A 14910-nucleotide genomic window follows, 5' to 3' on the forward strand; every position below is an offset into this window, starting at 1 on the left:
AAAAGAAGAGTTCATTCAGCCAAAAGCGATTAACAAGTATTCTTCTCGAAGAATGTACATCACCAACGATCCTCCTGGCGCGCTAACCAGGCAAAATTTGTCCATTTGGCTCACCGTAATTATCAGGCTGCTTCGAGGAACCCGGCAAGCCAGCGGTGGCCGACATTTCGAGGATTTCACCTATAGTTCCCTTCGAAACGCATCTATCACTGACACACTGCACTTCTTGCCCTCTTCTTCCTTTTCCACCAAACTTCCGATCACCAGAGACTGCACGGGAACGAGGAACGATCCTCTCGAGGGCCCTCGGTTACGCGCGAAAGGGAGGAAAATGGACGATCGACACGGTTTTTATTGCGCTCTGCACGGCCGGCTTCGAGGATGGCCGAACGAACGACGAGAACTGCTGCCAATCTATTTTCAAGCGGTGCCAAGCGGCCAAGTATTTCCGTTGACAGCGCGCCGCGCGCGTTACAGCGGGTTTCCTGTGACGATATCGCCGCCATCGTGCGAAATTCCACGCCTCCACGCTCCAAATCGCCGCCAGCCCGCGTACTTTCCATCGTCTCCATGTCCACCCTGCTGCTGATCGCTCCAGCTGTAGTCCAGCCTAGAGAGTTTGGCTGCCCAAGGTCACCGAGAGGCTACAGGCTACGGCAGCACGATGACTCGACCCCCACCACGCCGATATTCTGTTACGCGGTCCCCACCACGCCGGTACTCGATTACTCGACCCCCACCACGCGCTTGATCGGTCCGCGACAGTGGGGAGGCCGCGGGAGCCGTGGTGGGGAGCGTTACCTTGAACGCTAACCGATTATAAACGGACTATATCCGTCTACCGCTCGTCGACTGATTCTGTCTCGTGAGAACGCGTGGTTGACAGGCTGTGACGTTCTAGAGGCCCGTTCTCATGCGGCCTAAGGCACCTGTGAGGTTCCAGTCGCGTTTCTATAGTGTCTCTAATCTGCTTAAGGTGTCTTTGAGTGGCCAAATCGTCTGGGCCAGACTACAGCAGGGATGAGCCATTCCAGTGTGAGATTCCAACTCTATGAGAGACTAACCGATGTCAGGAGGAACTCGTTCGGATTGTGGGATGATAACTAGATGATCTTCGTAATCTGAGAAGTGTTTCATGGCGATAGAAGCTTCCGGTTTTCACAGTATCGAGTCTAACACGATTTAACACCGAAATCGACGAAGAAAATTCATTCGCGGAGAACAGTGACAACTAGTGCTGCTCGGATGATCGAGCCATCGATCGTAGGATGCTTTGACGGCTATCGTAACGGGGTTGGAGATGTTCTACGACGAGTATCGGCTACTATCAAACGACTAAGCAAATCGGGAACCCAGGCCATCTATTTCGATAAAACGCAGGCGACTAAGACTTGCTAAAGCTTACGATGCTGGGGCTACTTATCGTTCAAGGTTGCCAAGTTGCCGCAGATGTCTCTCCCAACAGCTTCTTCGTCCCTGATTCCGACGATTTTTCGACCACGGATCATGATCGGGAATAACTTGGCTAATTTGTACTGAGACGGGTGTCGGTGAAAGAAAATGAAACGAAAAATAAGAAAATAAAAGACAGCCAGCTGCTCGATGGTAACAGTTACGCATAAATATATGTATTATTCGGTTTCCTAGACAGCATAACGTTCGCAACAGCGCAAGAACAACAAATCCTACGAACAACGTCTAAAACGCTAAAACAATATACACAGTGACGCGATAAAATGGTCGTAATCGAGTATCGCGACAATCTATAGAGTGTTCTACTCGCCTCGGGCAGTAGAGATCCGCTAGGTGTCTCAACAGACGTCCTCGAACGCTAATTTCTCGCCGCTACATCGGTTGGCATTCGCTTCTTCCGGCGTCGAGACGCCCGATTCTAAATCGAGCGCGGGTTACACACATGGGTGGAAACACAAACAGGGGAAACCGAACGAAAATCCGCCGTTTTCGTTCCAGAGGCCTGCACCTCTGATCTTTCTTTCTCGGCTGGTGATCGTGCCACACGTTACACGATTTTTCCTTCACGAAAAATCGGAATAAATCGGATCGATGAATGGAAAAGTATTTGCTTCGTCTTCGATACTTCGCGAAATATTTATTTTATACCTAACTATCTTGACATCTATTTCTTTCGCATCTAAGAATTCACTAATCATTGTCTTGCTACAAAGTTAATATAGATACAGGCATCTGTTCATTTAAATTACATATAACACAGGATTTCTGACAAAAGGTGAGAAGCGAAACAAAGATTCCTTTGTTTGCACATTTTTGTACATTTTTTATCTTCCAAGATACACAGATTAAAATTAAGAATAGATTCAATTATAGTTAATTAACGCGCAAGATGTTACCTCTTCAACCCCTATTTTATTTTTCCACGTGTATTTTAGAGAATAAAATATATACAAAAATTCTTACCCTTTGTCAGTAAGTATATATACATATATGCTTTCCAATATTGATAATTAATTAGATTATTAAAAATTTCACGAATTATCGATTAGATCCTCCATTATCCTCCGTTTATTCCAGAATTTCATTGAAATTATCGTGTAAGGGGTGACGGGGGGTCCTGTTGAACGGGTATATTTCGTTTAGACACCAAGAATGGGACACACACGAGCGCGCACGTTCACGAACATGGTGGTGCAGAACGAAGGGAAGGGGCGTTTCAACCCCTTGTGGCAGGGGCTACGATTAATTTGCAGACCGATCAGGGGTGGGAGAAGCAACGCACGCAACGTCCTTATTAGTTCGTGGAACGAGAGGAGGCTGGAGAGACGGTAAATCCGAAGTACGAGTTAGCGGAAGCTGGAACAGACAGGGTGCAAAAGCACGAAGCTCGTCACTGAGCCCCTCGTGGCATTGGCTTCCCCGGTTCGTGGCCCTCTTCCGGTGCCCTCTCGCTTTTTATCGGGGCTTCTACCTGTCCTTTGCAATTCCGATTAACTCCCTTCTTCGTTCGTGTTATTAGCACGCTTTTGCAAATTCCGCGTTTCAGCACGCGAGTTATTATAGTTGCTGATACGCGATGGTTAAATTGTTTGCAAGTTACCAGGGGTGTCGAGAGGGCACCTTGGAGGTGCTGGAAGATTCATCTATTTCTATCTCAAATTTCTTGGTTTTATTTAATATTATTTCTTGGTGATAATTGTGTTATAGAAATAGAAAGAAATAATATTCTTTTTCATGTTATAAAATTGCGTAAAGCTCTTTTCACACCGTTAAACAAATTTTGTTTATAATTTGGATAACTATAATTGCGAGTGCTTCAGCAATCTATTAGCATCTTATTTTCTCTATCAATTTCAAATAATATTATTTCTTGTAAGTATCTATGTGTTATAAAATAGGAAGAAATAATATTTCCTTTTTGGTAATAATTTGGATAACCAACAATATCTCCTAGTAATCTCTATATCACAGAAATGTTAACAAATTTTGTTGCTCGAATCCTTCATATTAATCAACAATTATTTATATTTCCTTCTCTTCGTATCGATCAAAAATAATATTATTTCTTAACAAACGTATCTCGTGAAAATAAAAAGAAATAATATTTTCTTGCAGGAAGATTCAGTAGATGTTTGAAAAAGCGTAGGAAATTCTTTGCCAACGTTGAAATCGAATCGTAAAATGAAATTACTGTCGAGAAGTCTTCGGTTTTGCTCGCGTTACATAAGCCTGCGCATTTTCGCTGAAATGCAAGGCACAAGAGGCCACGAACGACAGAGAGAATTGGCGGAAGGTCAGTAGACCGGAAGCCACAGAAGCAGCTCCGATCACGCGGCTCCAGCAACGCGAACGGGAGAAGCCAGTCTGAACCGGAGGACGTCTACACGTAACACACGTGGAATATGCACGTATATATGTATACACGTAAGCACACGCGCGTATATACACGTATACATGCATATATATATAAATCTATACGGAGGTACGTAATATATGTATACACATGAAGACGAGACGTCGAAACGCGCGTTATGTACACGTTTCTCGGCCTTCGATATGCAAGGTTTACCTTCGGGTTCTTTGGCAATGACCGTGCTGCTCCGGTCGACGCCGCCCTTCTTATCCTCTGTACAACAATACACACATACATCACGGATATGCGACAGTTTAGTTCCTTTCTTATTGCTATTATTTGTTTTAACCTAAAAAGATACCTATCCTTTGCATCTTTCTTTCAATACAAAGACTAGAGACCAGCCAACGCGCTTTCATACTTAGCCAAGCTGACTTTCTTCTTTCCTTCGCTACACTTGTCTCCACGGTCTACCAGAAAGCAACGTTTATCTAAAAATTCCAATTCCTCTCACCTTTCCAGACCCAGAATTAATTTATAATTAATTAATTCGCGTTAACTCTCAGTTTGTCTACTATCGGAGGACTCCAGGTGCGAAATTTAATTAGCTTCCACGTTTAGGAAAGCCCCCTTTTTAGGGATCTTCCATGCACTCTGTCAATGGCTACCAAAGGCTAGCAAAGAATGGCTCGAATCACCTCGTTTCGGTATTCCTCGAGGTCTCCGTTCCCTTCGAGGGTCGCGCGATCGTCTCAAAGATTTCATCCCCTCCGTGACGAGTCCAACGTCGACGTCGCGTTCGCGTTAATCCCCAACTTCCGGCCAAGTTATTTACATTAATTATCAAAGTTTCCAGCCAACTCGCGGTTTTTCGCTGCAGCCGCGGATCTGAAAGATCGAAACGCTGCCGACGTTGCCTTTAATCCCGTTCCAGACACGATAATTAGTTTCGCGTAAAGAAAACAAGTTTTGTCCCGGCTGCGCGACGATTCTAGCCGAGCAAACAACCCTGGAAGACCGGGGGTTGAAACTTCATCGGGGGTGCAGGCTTCTTTGTTCCTTCGCAGGAATTATTCCGCTAAAGGGGGCACGACGTTCCCGCGCGAAGGTGATTCATTAAAGTCGCGGAACTTTGGCGACAATGTCCGATTTTCTGCGCAGCCAAGCTTCCCCGCGATCTTATTGCTTTCTGGATCACCGAGAGACAAGTGTCGCGACTCTAGAGTACCTTCGTCGCGATCATTGCTGCAACAGTAGCTGGACTCTGCGATTTTTCAGTTGCATGGTGAGGGAGAGAGAAGATCGATTTTTGAGAAACCAGTCTTTCTCATTTTCATGTTAATTATTATATTTTATTATATTTAAAAAATTTCGGATCGAATGAGAAGCTAATAACAGCTGAAGATCAATTTTTGAAGTAATTTTTCTCTTCGTGTTATTTTGCGCTATTTGGAAAATTTTGAATCAAATGACAGCTGATAGTTGAATCTCAATTGTTGATATTGATGTTTGTAATTATAATATCGTTATGTCTGGTGATTTATTTGAAGGGTTGCTTTGTTTTATTCCCTTCGTTTCTCCCTTTTCTTCTGACGTCGCAAAGTTCCAGCTACTCCGCAGAGAAACTGCTGCTAGCTGCGTGAGATGGTAACGAAGTACTCTCTAGCTCGTTAATCTCTAGCTGTAAAACTAACGGAAGATGACAGTGACAGAGATAGAGAGATAGACAGAGTAAAGGTGAAAGAGAAGTAGAGTTGTAGCAGCACCGAGCGTATTCATTCGCGTTGCTCGTACTTTGGTCTCTCGATCGAGTATCACATATCGGTCTCAAAGTGTCGTATCGACTCGGGTTCTCTTGAAACAGGGCTGGAGGAGAAAGAGGAGACGTGCGATCACACGGTCGAAGAAAAAGAAAAACGGTGGCAAGACATTCCTGTCGGGCAGTCGGAACGTTTCAGGCCGGTGAAGTGGGTCTTGAGAGCTAATCTTTGATTTCCACCATCGAACGATCGCTATCTGCAATTCCTTCTCTTCGTTCGAATCGAACTTGCTGCAGAGATTACGTTTTCTTTCAGAGATAAAAATTTAAGTATAAAAATAGATATCTCTGACTCAAATTTTAAATTCGAATAGCATTCATAACGAATTTTTGATTATTTAATTTCTAAATTGCGAATTTTAGTTGAAATTAATTCTAAATTAATCCCAAATTAATTTCAAATTAATTCCAAACTAATTCTAAATTAATTCCAAATTAATTCCAAATTAATACCACCCTAATACGCGAGATATTCCAAAATTATAAGGATACTATAAAAATTTGCTTTCACGTAATACCGATCGTTCGAAATCGTGCATCAGAGACCCCTCGAAACCCAGGAAACCAGCGAAACAGGGGTTAGGAAGGGGACGAATCCAGTGAATTATCCAGGGAAGAATCGAGAAAAGGTGCCGGAGGGTGCAGTTCGGTGACGAACGTGCAAACGTCGAGGAAGATCGACGGAAATCGACCCTCGAGGTGGAAATACATCTCATACACGAGGTACGACAAAAGAACAAGACACTCACGTACTGAGAAGAGAAAAGAACAGAAAAGAGTACGAGGGATCTGAGTAACCAAGAGAAACGATCAGTTAACAAGATAAAATCCTTCGTGGTGCTCGAACGAGCCAGGCGCATCACAGTACTTGCGATCCTTCTTTCGTGGCAAGCAGAACGAGCGAGAAAAATTGGGGGAAAGTACAAAGAGAGGGATGCAGAGGAACACAGATAGACAGACAGACAGACAGACACAGAGAGCTCGTTCTCGAACGAGCTGGAACCTCGGCTTGGGAATATCTTACACGTTCAGTAGATGGTCGTCGAGGTCCTTCGGGACCCCGGGAGGAGCAAGGGGAGCCCGGTTCGTCGTTCCCCCTCGTCCCAGAACCCTCGGGATCTCGACGACTGGAGGAGGACGCTTCTGACGAGGTCTCACGCCTTTACCAAGCGTCCCTTTGGTTATTTCGTCTACGTACACTCGACTCCAAGTTGGAGAAAGCGGGGGTGTCGATGCACAGGCATGCACGAGAGGGTGCGACAGGCACGTGGGGGACGCAGGTTGCTTTCGTGCGTTGGTCGGGGTGCTGGTGCGAGCATCGCAGTTCCTTGTTATTCGAGTCGTTTTATTTTTCTATCGAGTTCTTCTAGTTTCCTGATTTTTCCTTCTTTTGGTGGATGTTTCGAATATCAACCCCTTAGTGGGAAATACCGACTCGAAAATCTGATATAACGCAGACGATATTTTATTTTTGGAACGATAAACGAGGAATCGAATGAAAATTGAGGAGTAGAATTATTATTGATTATGAATATTATTAATTGACATCGGTCCCCAGAATTTTATTAAATGGAGGATTCCTCTGAAGTGCGAGGGTCAAGTATCGAAATTTGTATGTCAATATTTCGATATTTAGTGTAATAAGAGAGAAAATAAGAAGAAAATATACACGTGAGGGAATTGAAAGAGTTTATCTCTATGTGTATATACTTTTATGTACACGTAATGTGCGTATGTTTACGTGTCTTAGTGTTTTATAGTGAAGAGTGATTACTCGTGTATCTACCATTTATGTACCTTCTTTAATAATTATTTTTCGAAGGGACTATATAGAAAAGGGATCGTGTAAAATAAGTGTATAAAACACAAGAAATTATCGTAATAAAACGTAGGAAGTGTGTTTGTTAATTTTATAAATTATTAAAATATTCCAATAATATATTCATAATTTTTGTTTGCAATAAAATAGATTAATTTGCAGACAAAAATCAATTAATTCAAGACACGATTTACATTAAGCTCGATCAATGGTATACATAGTGTACGTAAAAATGGATTCGAGGGATCAGTGTAATTGTTAAAAGAATTCAATTTCCAAGAATGGAGAAAGTAACGAAACAAAAGCAAAGGGTATTGCTTTAGCCTCTGTACGAACGAAAAGTCTACAAATTACATTAGTCTATTCTAAACCCCAGGCTACTTCGGAGGATGTAGATATATACAGGGAATATATATCGATATACAAATCGAATTAACTTATTATAAACACTATATCTATTTCATAGCATATAGATATACTCTCTAGGTGCTGCAGAAAGAGTTGACCTAAGTGTCATCATGCCATATGTATCTTAAGCGTAAGTATCAGCGAGATTAACCACTTGCGGTGGCAAGAAATTCACAGAACGGTCCAATGTTTCTGTAACAATTGTCTAACGACGTGTATACCACGTCGTTGGCGATTCTGTCACAAAAGCATTACGACGTGTATACCACGTCGTTGGCGATTCAGTCACAAAAACATTACGACGTGCGTGACACGTCGTTGGCGATTCTGTCACAAAAGCATTACGACGTGCGTGACACGTCGTTGGCGATTCTGTCACAAAAGCATTACGACGTGCGTGACACGTCGTTGGCGATTCTGTCACAAAAGCATTACGACGTGCGTGACACGTCGTTGGCGATTCTGTCACAAAAGCATTACGACGTGCGTGACACGTCTTTCCAGCGCAAGTGGTTAACGGTTTGAGTCCCAAGCAGTGCGATAGCACTCTTCGGATTTTGTGTGGAAAAATCCCAGTTTATTCCGAGCGCTATGGATAACTGACGGTGCTATCAACTACTGTCAAAGTGATAGCGCTCAACTTTGCTGATGCACGTACGTCACATAGCATCAACAAGCGATTGGGATTTTTCCACATAAAATTAAACAAGCGCTATCGTGCCAGCTGGGCTTCTAGCACTCGATTAAGACAAGCGCTATCTCGCTGTTCGGGGTCTTTCGACCGTGTTCTTTTAAAAGCCTCTGGGACTCAAACGGTTAATACTTTGTCGGCCACTTCACGAATTTCACGCGGGTTCTATTGCTCGCTGACCGTCATACTTACGCTACCCTTCCTACATGCGTTATTATTAAAAAAGGCACCAAGATCCGAAACTAACAGAACAAGCATCTGCTTAAAGAATGTCAAGAAGAGACAACAGGAACAGTTAAAACAGAACCATAGTGGAAGCATTGTACCGCGCTGAACTGAAGTCACGCGTACGTGTCAGCGGCCGGCAAAGTGTTAAAAACGCGTGGAATCAAACTTGATCCTGAAATTCCCAATTCCTTAACCTCTCCCGCAATGACTAGATAAATAAATTCTTAAAATAAACACGGGACGTCTAGAAACGGAGACTATTGCACGGAAACGTCCACCAGAACTCGTAGAATCCTAGGATACAGCCCGGGGGTGTCCATCTTTGTGCCATAAACGTCGATAGAACGGAACGAATCCAATCACAAGAACGATTTCTCGCCTCGCTGACGAGTACCATAAAAGCGGATGCAAGCCATGCGAAAGATCGCGCGAGAACGTGAAGCGGAAACGAGCGGTGGTGGGCGTGAAAGAAAAATGGGCGAAAGCTAGCACAGGCAAGTGAGTGGTGATGGTGGTGGTGTTCATAAATCCATAACACCGGAGTGACGATAGATCGTGTTGTGGTGATGATGCCACGCGGTGAGAGACTGTGTGTGTGTGTGAGAAAGAGAAACCTAAGGTTACCAAACAGGAAGAATTCGGTTGGTGACCAGACGGGGTCGATGCACAGACAGAAGTGAATTAAACGGAAAGAAAATGGCGAGTGTAGAAGAGGGCCTCCTCGACGAGGACCCGGTTAAAATTAATTCCAGATGGTGCAACAGCGAGAGGAACCAACGCAAACGGCGTGAATCAAGTGTGCGCGTGAACGAAGACGAGAAAGAAAGGGAGACAGAGAGAGAGAGAGAAAGAGAGAGAAAGAGAGAGAGAGAAGAAAGCAAAAGATAAAAAGAACGAAAGATTCGAGGGGAGAGAAGAAAATGAAAACGGTAACGTTAGCGGAAATACGTGAGAAGTATGTCTTCATCTTCTTCTGTTTTGTCTCGACTTACGTTTACCAGCGCATGACGAGGTGTGCGAGGTCGCCTGCATTCTCATACACCACGGCGACCTCTCGTGTGCTTGTCGTTCTCTAAAGTGGACGATGCTTCGCTAACGTGGCCAAACTAATCTAACTTTCTAGCTGGCTAATCGCTACTCACTCGCTCGCTAGTGGAAAACGACGCGGTGGTAGTGAAAGTGGAGAAGCTCCGCGGAGATATGGCTTCCGGCAGACTCGGCAGCCGATGCTTTGCGACATGTCCAACTGGAATTGCTCTTGCCTTCGATTCTTGCGTCAACAATCAGTTTTACTGTTCCCTCGTTTGTGCGAATTTATATCCCTCGAGTATAATTTGGAATATTTTTAATTGTATCATGAAATTCTTGTTTGCAGATGAAATATATAGGATTATTATATAATTGTCGTGATATACTATATAATATACAATAATGTATGATACAATACATATTTATGTATTGTGAATTATGGTACATGATTTAATTTATGTTGTACATTATACTCTGAGAGTACAATATATTCATATTTATATATTATATTTTCTTTATAATTTATTGTGGATTATGTTTAATAACTTAAAATTTGTAAATGAATTTTATATTATATTATTGATATATAAATTCCATTTATAAATTTGGTAATTATTAAATGTAATTCATAATATATTATACTAAATTATAAATAACACGATATACTGTGTTATAGTAATATATTGATATAATCTAGAAATATGTAATTTTATTCTACTTATCTATACTTATTCCATTTTAGCTATAGATAAATATAATTTGGAATATTTTTAATTGTATTATAAAATTATTATTTGCAGATGAAATATATACAATTATTATATAATTATCGTGATATACTATATAATATATAATAATGTACGATATAATCATATATAATGTACATTTATTGTGTACGTAATTACATATTTATATGTTGTAAATTATAGTACACAATTTAATTTATATTATATATAATACTCTGAGAGTACAGTATATTCATATCTATATATTATATTTTCTTTATAATTCATTGTAAATTATATTTAATAACTAAAAATTTGTAAACAAAATTTATATTATATTATATTATTAACATATAAATTCCATTTATAAATTTTTGAATTATGAAATATAATTCATAATATATTACACTAAATTATAAAGAACACGATATACTGTATTACAGTAATATATTGATATAATTTGATTTTACTTAACTATACTTATTCCACTTTAACTATACACAAATATAGATTTCATGTTACACGAAAAGAATAGAAAGCATGGAAAGAGTAGCATTTCCAGTTGGAGCACCAGCGATGAAGAGAAGCCTGAACAAAACGAGCTGCCAATGAGACGTTCTCCCTCGGCGAGAACGAAAAACAAAACCCGCGAACGAAGGGGAAACCGGAAGCGAAAGAAAGCTCGATGAGTGCTCGAGGAACGAAAAAGAAGCGGAAGCAACGCGAGAACCGGTAGCATCGGCCCGACAATCGATACGTATCTCTCCCATCGAATTTCGATCCAGTAATCGCATTTTCCCTTTCGTTTCCAATCTTCTCCGTCGATCGTTCGACGTCCGATCGTTCTACCGTGCAAAATCCAAAAACGAAACGAGATACGTTCACCTCCGACGCGTCGATACCAAAATCCACGGTCCCCGTCGAAGTACGGAGAAGCCCCGAATTTCGAATCCGTTTCCAGGGTTAACGATACCCGGCTAACTTTCGCGAGTAATTCCGCCACTCCATTATCCGAGCCCAACTTTCTCATTGTGCCACGCTAATTGCACGCCATGGAACGAGAAAGAGGAAACGAGAGCGGGCGGCGGCCGCCATCCAGGCTTTCGAGCAACTTCGCTCGCGAATTTTCACCCCCTCGCAAGCGTGGAAGAAAAATAGAAGTAATTCGCGTCGGGCAGGGAGCAAGAGTCGAGAGACTAACCGCGCTCGCGGGAATATTAATCTCCGAGTTAGCAATTCAGATTTGATCGATCGACAGCGTACGCCGAGTTCGCCGATCGAAAGAAGAAGAGTGGCGATTGCAGACGGTGGTGGCGATTATGCGATTCTCCCGACCCATCCCGGCTAAACGAAGCGGCAAAATCCCGATTTACCGGCGAAGCTTCGTTCGAGGTTCCGAGTGTGTACGCTACTGGCCGAACGTTTGGGATTTAATACAATAGGGAGAAATTGATGCAAAATTCCGGTGTTTCGGATAATAATATAATCCACGATATAACGAGAAAGAGGAAACGATATAAATATGATAGCGATACTTCTGTCTGACGCGAGACCGTCTGATACTACTTGAGCGGCCGTCTGACCAATTCCGCGCCGCGCTACTGGAAGCAGCGGCGAACGATGAACGTTCCACTTGATATTCGCGAACGTCCAACTAGAGTATTTCTTCTCACGAAATGTTGTTCCGAAATGAAGAATAAAGACTGAGAGATTTCTCTGAAAGAAAAATGGTGGGAGTGGTCGGTTGAGGTCGACAGAGGACCCGCGAAATTTGAAATGGGTAGCGAGTACGAGAAGAGATCATACGTGTTACTGTCTTGGAGTGATAGAGATCGAATTACAGGGTGTTTCGTGGTTTGCGGAAGATTCAGAAGCGAGAAAGTAGATTTTTATAAGAAAATTCTAAACATTCTAGGTGTTAATTTAATTATCGCTTTTTTAATTTTGAAATAGCCATTGAAATAATTTTGAATGGAAATATTTCGGTTCCATATCGGAAATGGCATCGGATATTGATTGAAAAGTAGGCTGATTTAAATAATTCTTAACTGGGAAATTAATAAATAAATAATAATTTATTGTGCTTTATATTCTAAGCTTTTCGTCTTTGTTCCTGATTTCGAAATTTTAATTTAATCGTCGTTTCTCTAATTTTAAAGTGGCTATCTATATATCGATAATAATTGAAACGTTCACCGATGAGATTTAAATAATTCCAAAATGGTAAGTTAATAAATCAATCAAATTATTCCTGATATTCAAATATTAATTTATTTATCGTTTTTCTCATTTTAAAGTGGCTATTTATATAATAATAACGATTGAAACGTTGACCGATGAGACTTAAATAATTCCCAAATAACAAATTAATAAATTAACAAATTATTTTACTGTATATTCTAAGTTCTCAACAAACTTTTTATCCCAGAGGTACCTTACGATTACCAGTTACTAAAGTCGTAAAATTCTCGGAGTGCCGAGTGGAAGATATCCCCACGACGACTGTAAATCAGCCATTCGGTCCAAAAATGGCCGCTTGGACTTCTTGCGCGCGAAACTAGCTACGCACTGCTGTACCGTAAAACTGGCACTAACTCGGGGAAAGGACGAACAGAGCATATCGCGTTTTAGTATCCAACTTTTATCGTCCTCGCGTCCTCCATCCAGCAGAAAAATAAGTATAGCCATAAACGCGGGACACCACGAAACACCCCGAATAATCGACGCGATATCTCGCTGATATAACGATAAACGTGCATAATGGCGACCGAGTAACAATATCGGCGGCTGTACCACGCGAATTGCAAACGTGACAGCACATATACGTGTTATGGATTTGTGAGCATCGTGTGTGGTCGAAGAGCATTGTCTCGATCGTTCCTCGCGCAGCTGTTCTACGAATTACTTATGGTGTTGATACGGGTCAGCGTAACACGTGGCCATGTGTGTACAGGTCGTTCCATAAGTCATCGAGTTCTCGCGAATCGATCGTTCCGTCTGGATCGAGAGTCGAATTTGAAACAGCTCGCCAATCGATTTAATTAAAATTTTCTTTTCACAGGAACGTATATTTCTCGTCGCTTTACGACGAATCAGGGATGGATTTGTAAACGCTGCTTTAGAACGGAATTGGAATAATTCTGTTATCAAATCGCGTGCCAATTTGCGAATAGTGTTCTTGATTAGTTCTATTGTTTTCGCAAGAAACACCGTGGAACAGAATTTTCCACGATGCGTGATTCGCGGATCGATCTTCTTCCGTGGAAGCTGGTGAATTGATAATAAACGAGGACTCATGAAACGGTTCCGTATTCGAGGCTTCCGATCTCTCTGGCAATCAATTTTCAGAGAATCCAAGAGGCTCCTGGAAGCCTCGAAAGACTAGCGATCTTACTCGAGAACGTGTGTGTCTGTGTGTGACATATCGAAAGCGAGTCGCTTGCTGTATGGACATGGCGATTGAGATTGAACAGTGTCGAAGAACAGGCCATTGGCGTAGCTAGGCGGTGGCCCAGGGCGACATTTGCTTTGAGACAGCACTTTTCACGTGAGACGCAATATTGTTTCTTTAGAGATTCTTTTGTTTGTTGTTTATTAACTCGGTCATTTTTTGTTAATCGATTAATAGTTAATTTTTAACAACTGTACTTATAGTAGTACAATATAGTAGTCGATTGGTGACGTCGCGAATTTGTGTTATTATCCTTTCGATACTGTAATTCCAACGCAGATGTATTCTATTGTACGAAAGGTCCGAATTAATGGGAAATTTTTCCGATTGACTAAGATCATTGATAGTACACTATGAGTATCAGATGCTGGGTGACTATAGTCATTGTTAAGGCAACGCGTACATCAGATATCTAGAAACTATAGTGATTGTTATTGCACTGCAAACGTCACACGTTAGATAACTATAATCATGGTTAATCAACAGCAGTGTCAAACGTGGAATAACTATAATCATTACTAGTACACAGCACACGTGAGACGTTGGATGACCATAACCACTATTAGTATTGAAAGGATTAACACGTTCGATGCTTGAAATACTTTCATCGTTTCGCAAATGGCGGCAATCTGGGATCACCCTGGGCAACAAAGGTCTAGCTACGACACTGGGACTAGTGTCAAGTGTCATCTAAAAATTCTCTATATGTGTCGCTAAATTTAACCTTCTATTCTAACCCTTTGCACTCCACTGACACCGCTAGCATTACCAATCTGCAATTAATTATTTCGTTCCTTCCACCAATAAGAACAAAAAGCACAGCTGCGTTCAATTTCTTCTCGCCGAAAGAAAGCTTCCAATTCCAGAATTAAACCAAATTAAAAAATCCCCGGGAGCGCAAAGGGTGAATCTAA

General features: G+C 41.8%; 1 protein-coding gene across 22 annotated transcripts in view; it reads right to left on the minus strand.

Annotated features, from left to right (window-relative positions):
* Positions 1-14910, minus strand: part of CaMKII (Calcium/calmodulin-dependent protein kinase II) — a 228280-nt gene that overhangs the window by 19064 nt on the left and 194306 nt on the right. For 14 of the 22 annotated variants that reach the window (XM_017910418.1, XM_017910425.1, XM_017910423.1 and 11 more), the window contains one exon: positions 4043-4099. The exons of the other annotated variants lie outside the window; for them this stretch is intronic. In XM_017910418.1, the coding sequence (XP_017765907.1) occupies positions 4043-4099 (57 nt within the window). The remainder of the gene's footprint in view (positions 1-4042; positions 4100-14910) is intronic. 22 annotated transcript variants of the gene reach the window in all.

This window comes from Eufriesea mexicana, unplaced genomic scaffold (genome assembly GCF_001483705.2).
Source record: "Eufriesea mexicana isolate 0111107269 unplaced genomic scaffold, ASM148370v2 scaffold100, whole genome shotgun sequence".
Classification (NCBI taxonomy): domain Eukaryota; kingdom Metazoa; phylum Arthropoda; class Insecta; order Hymenoptera; family Apidae; genus Eufriesea; species Eufriesea mexicana.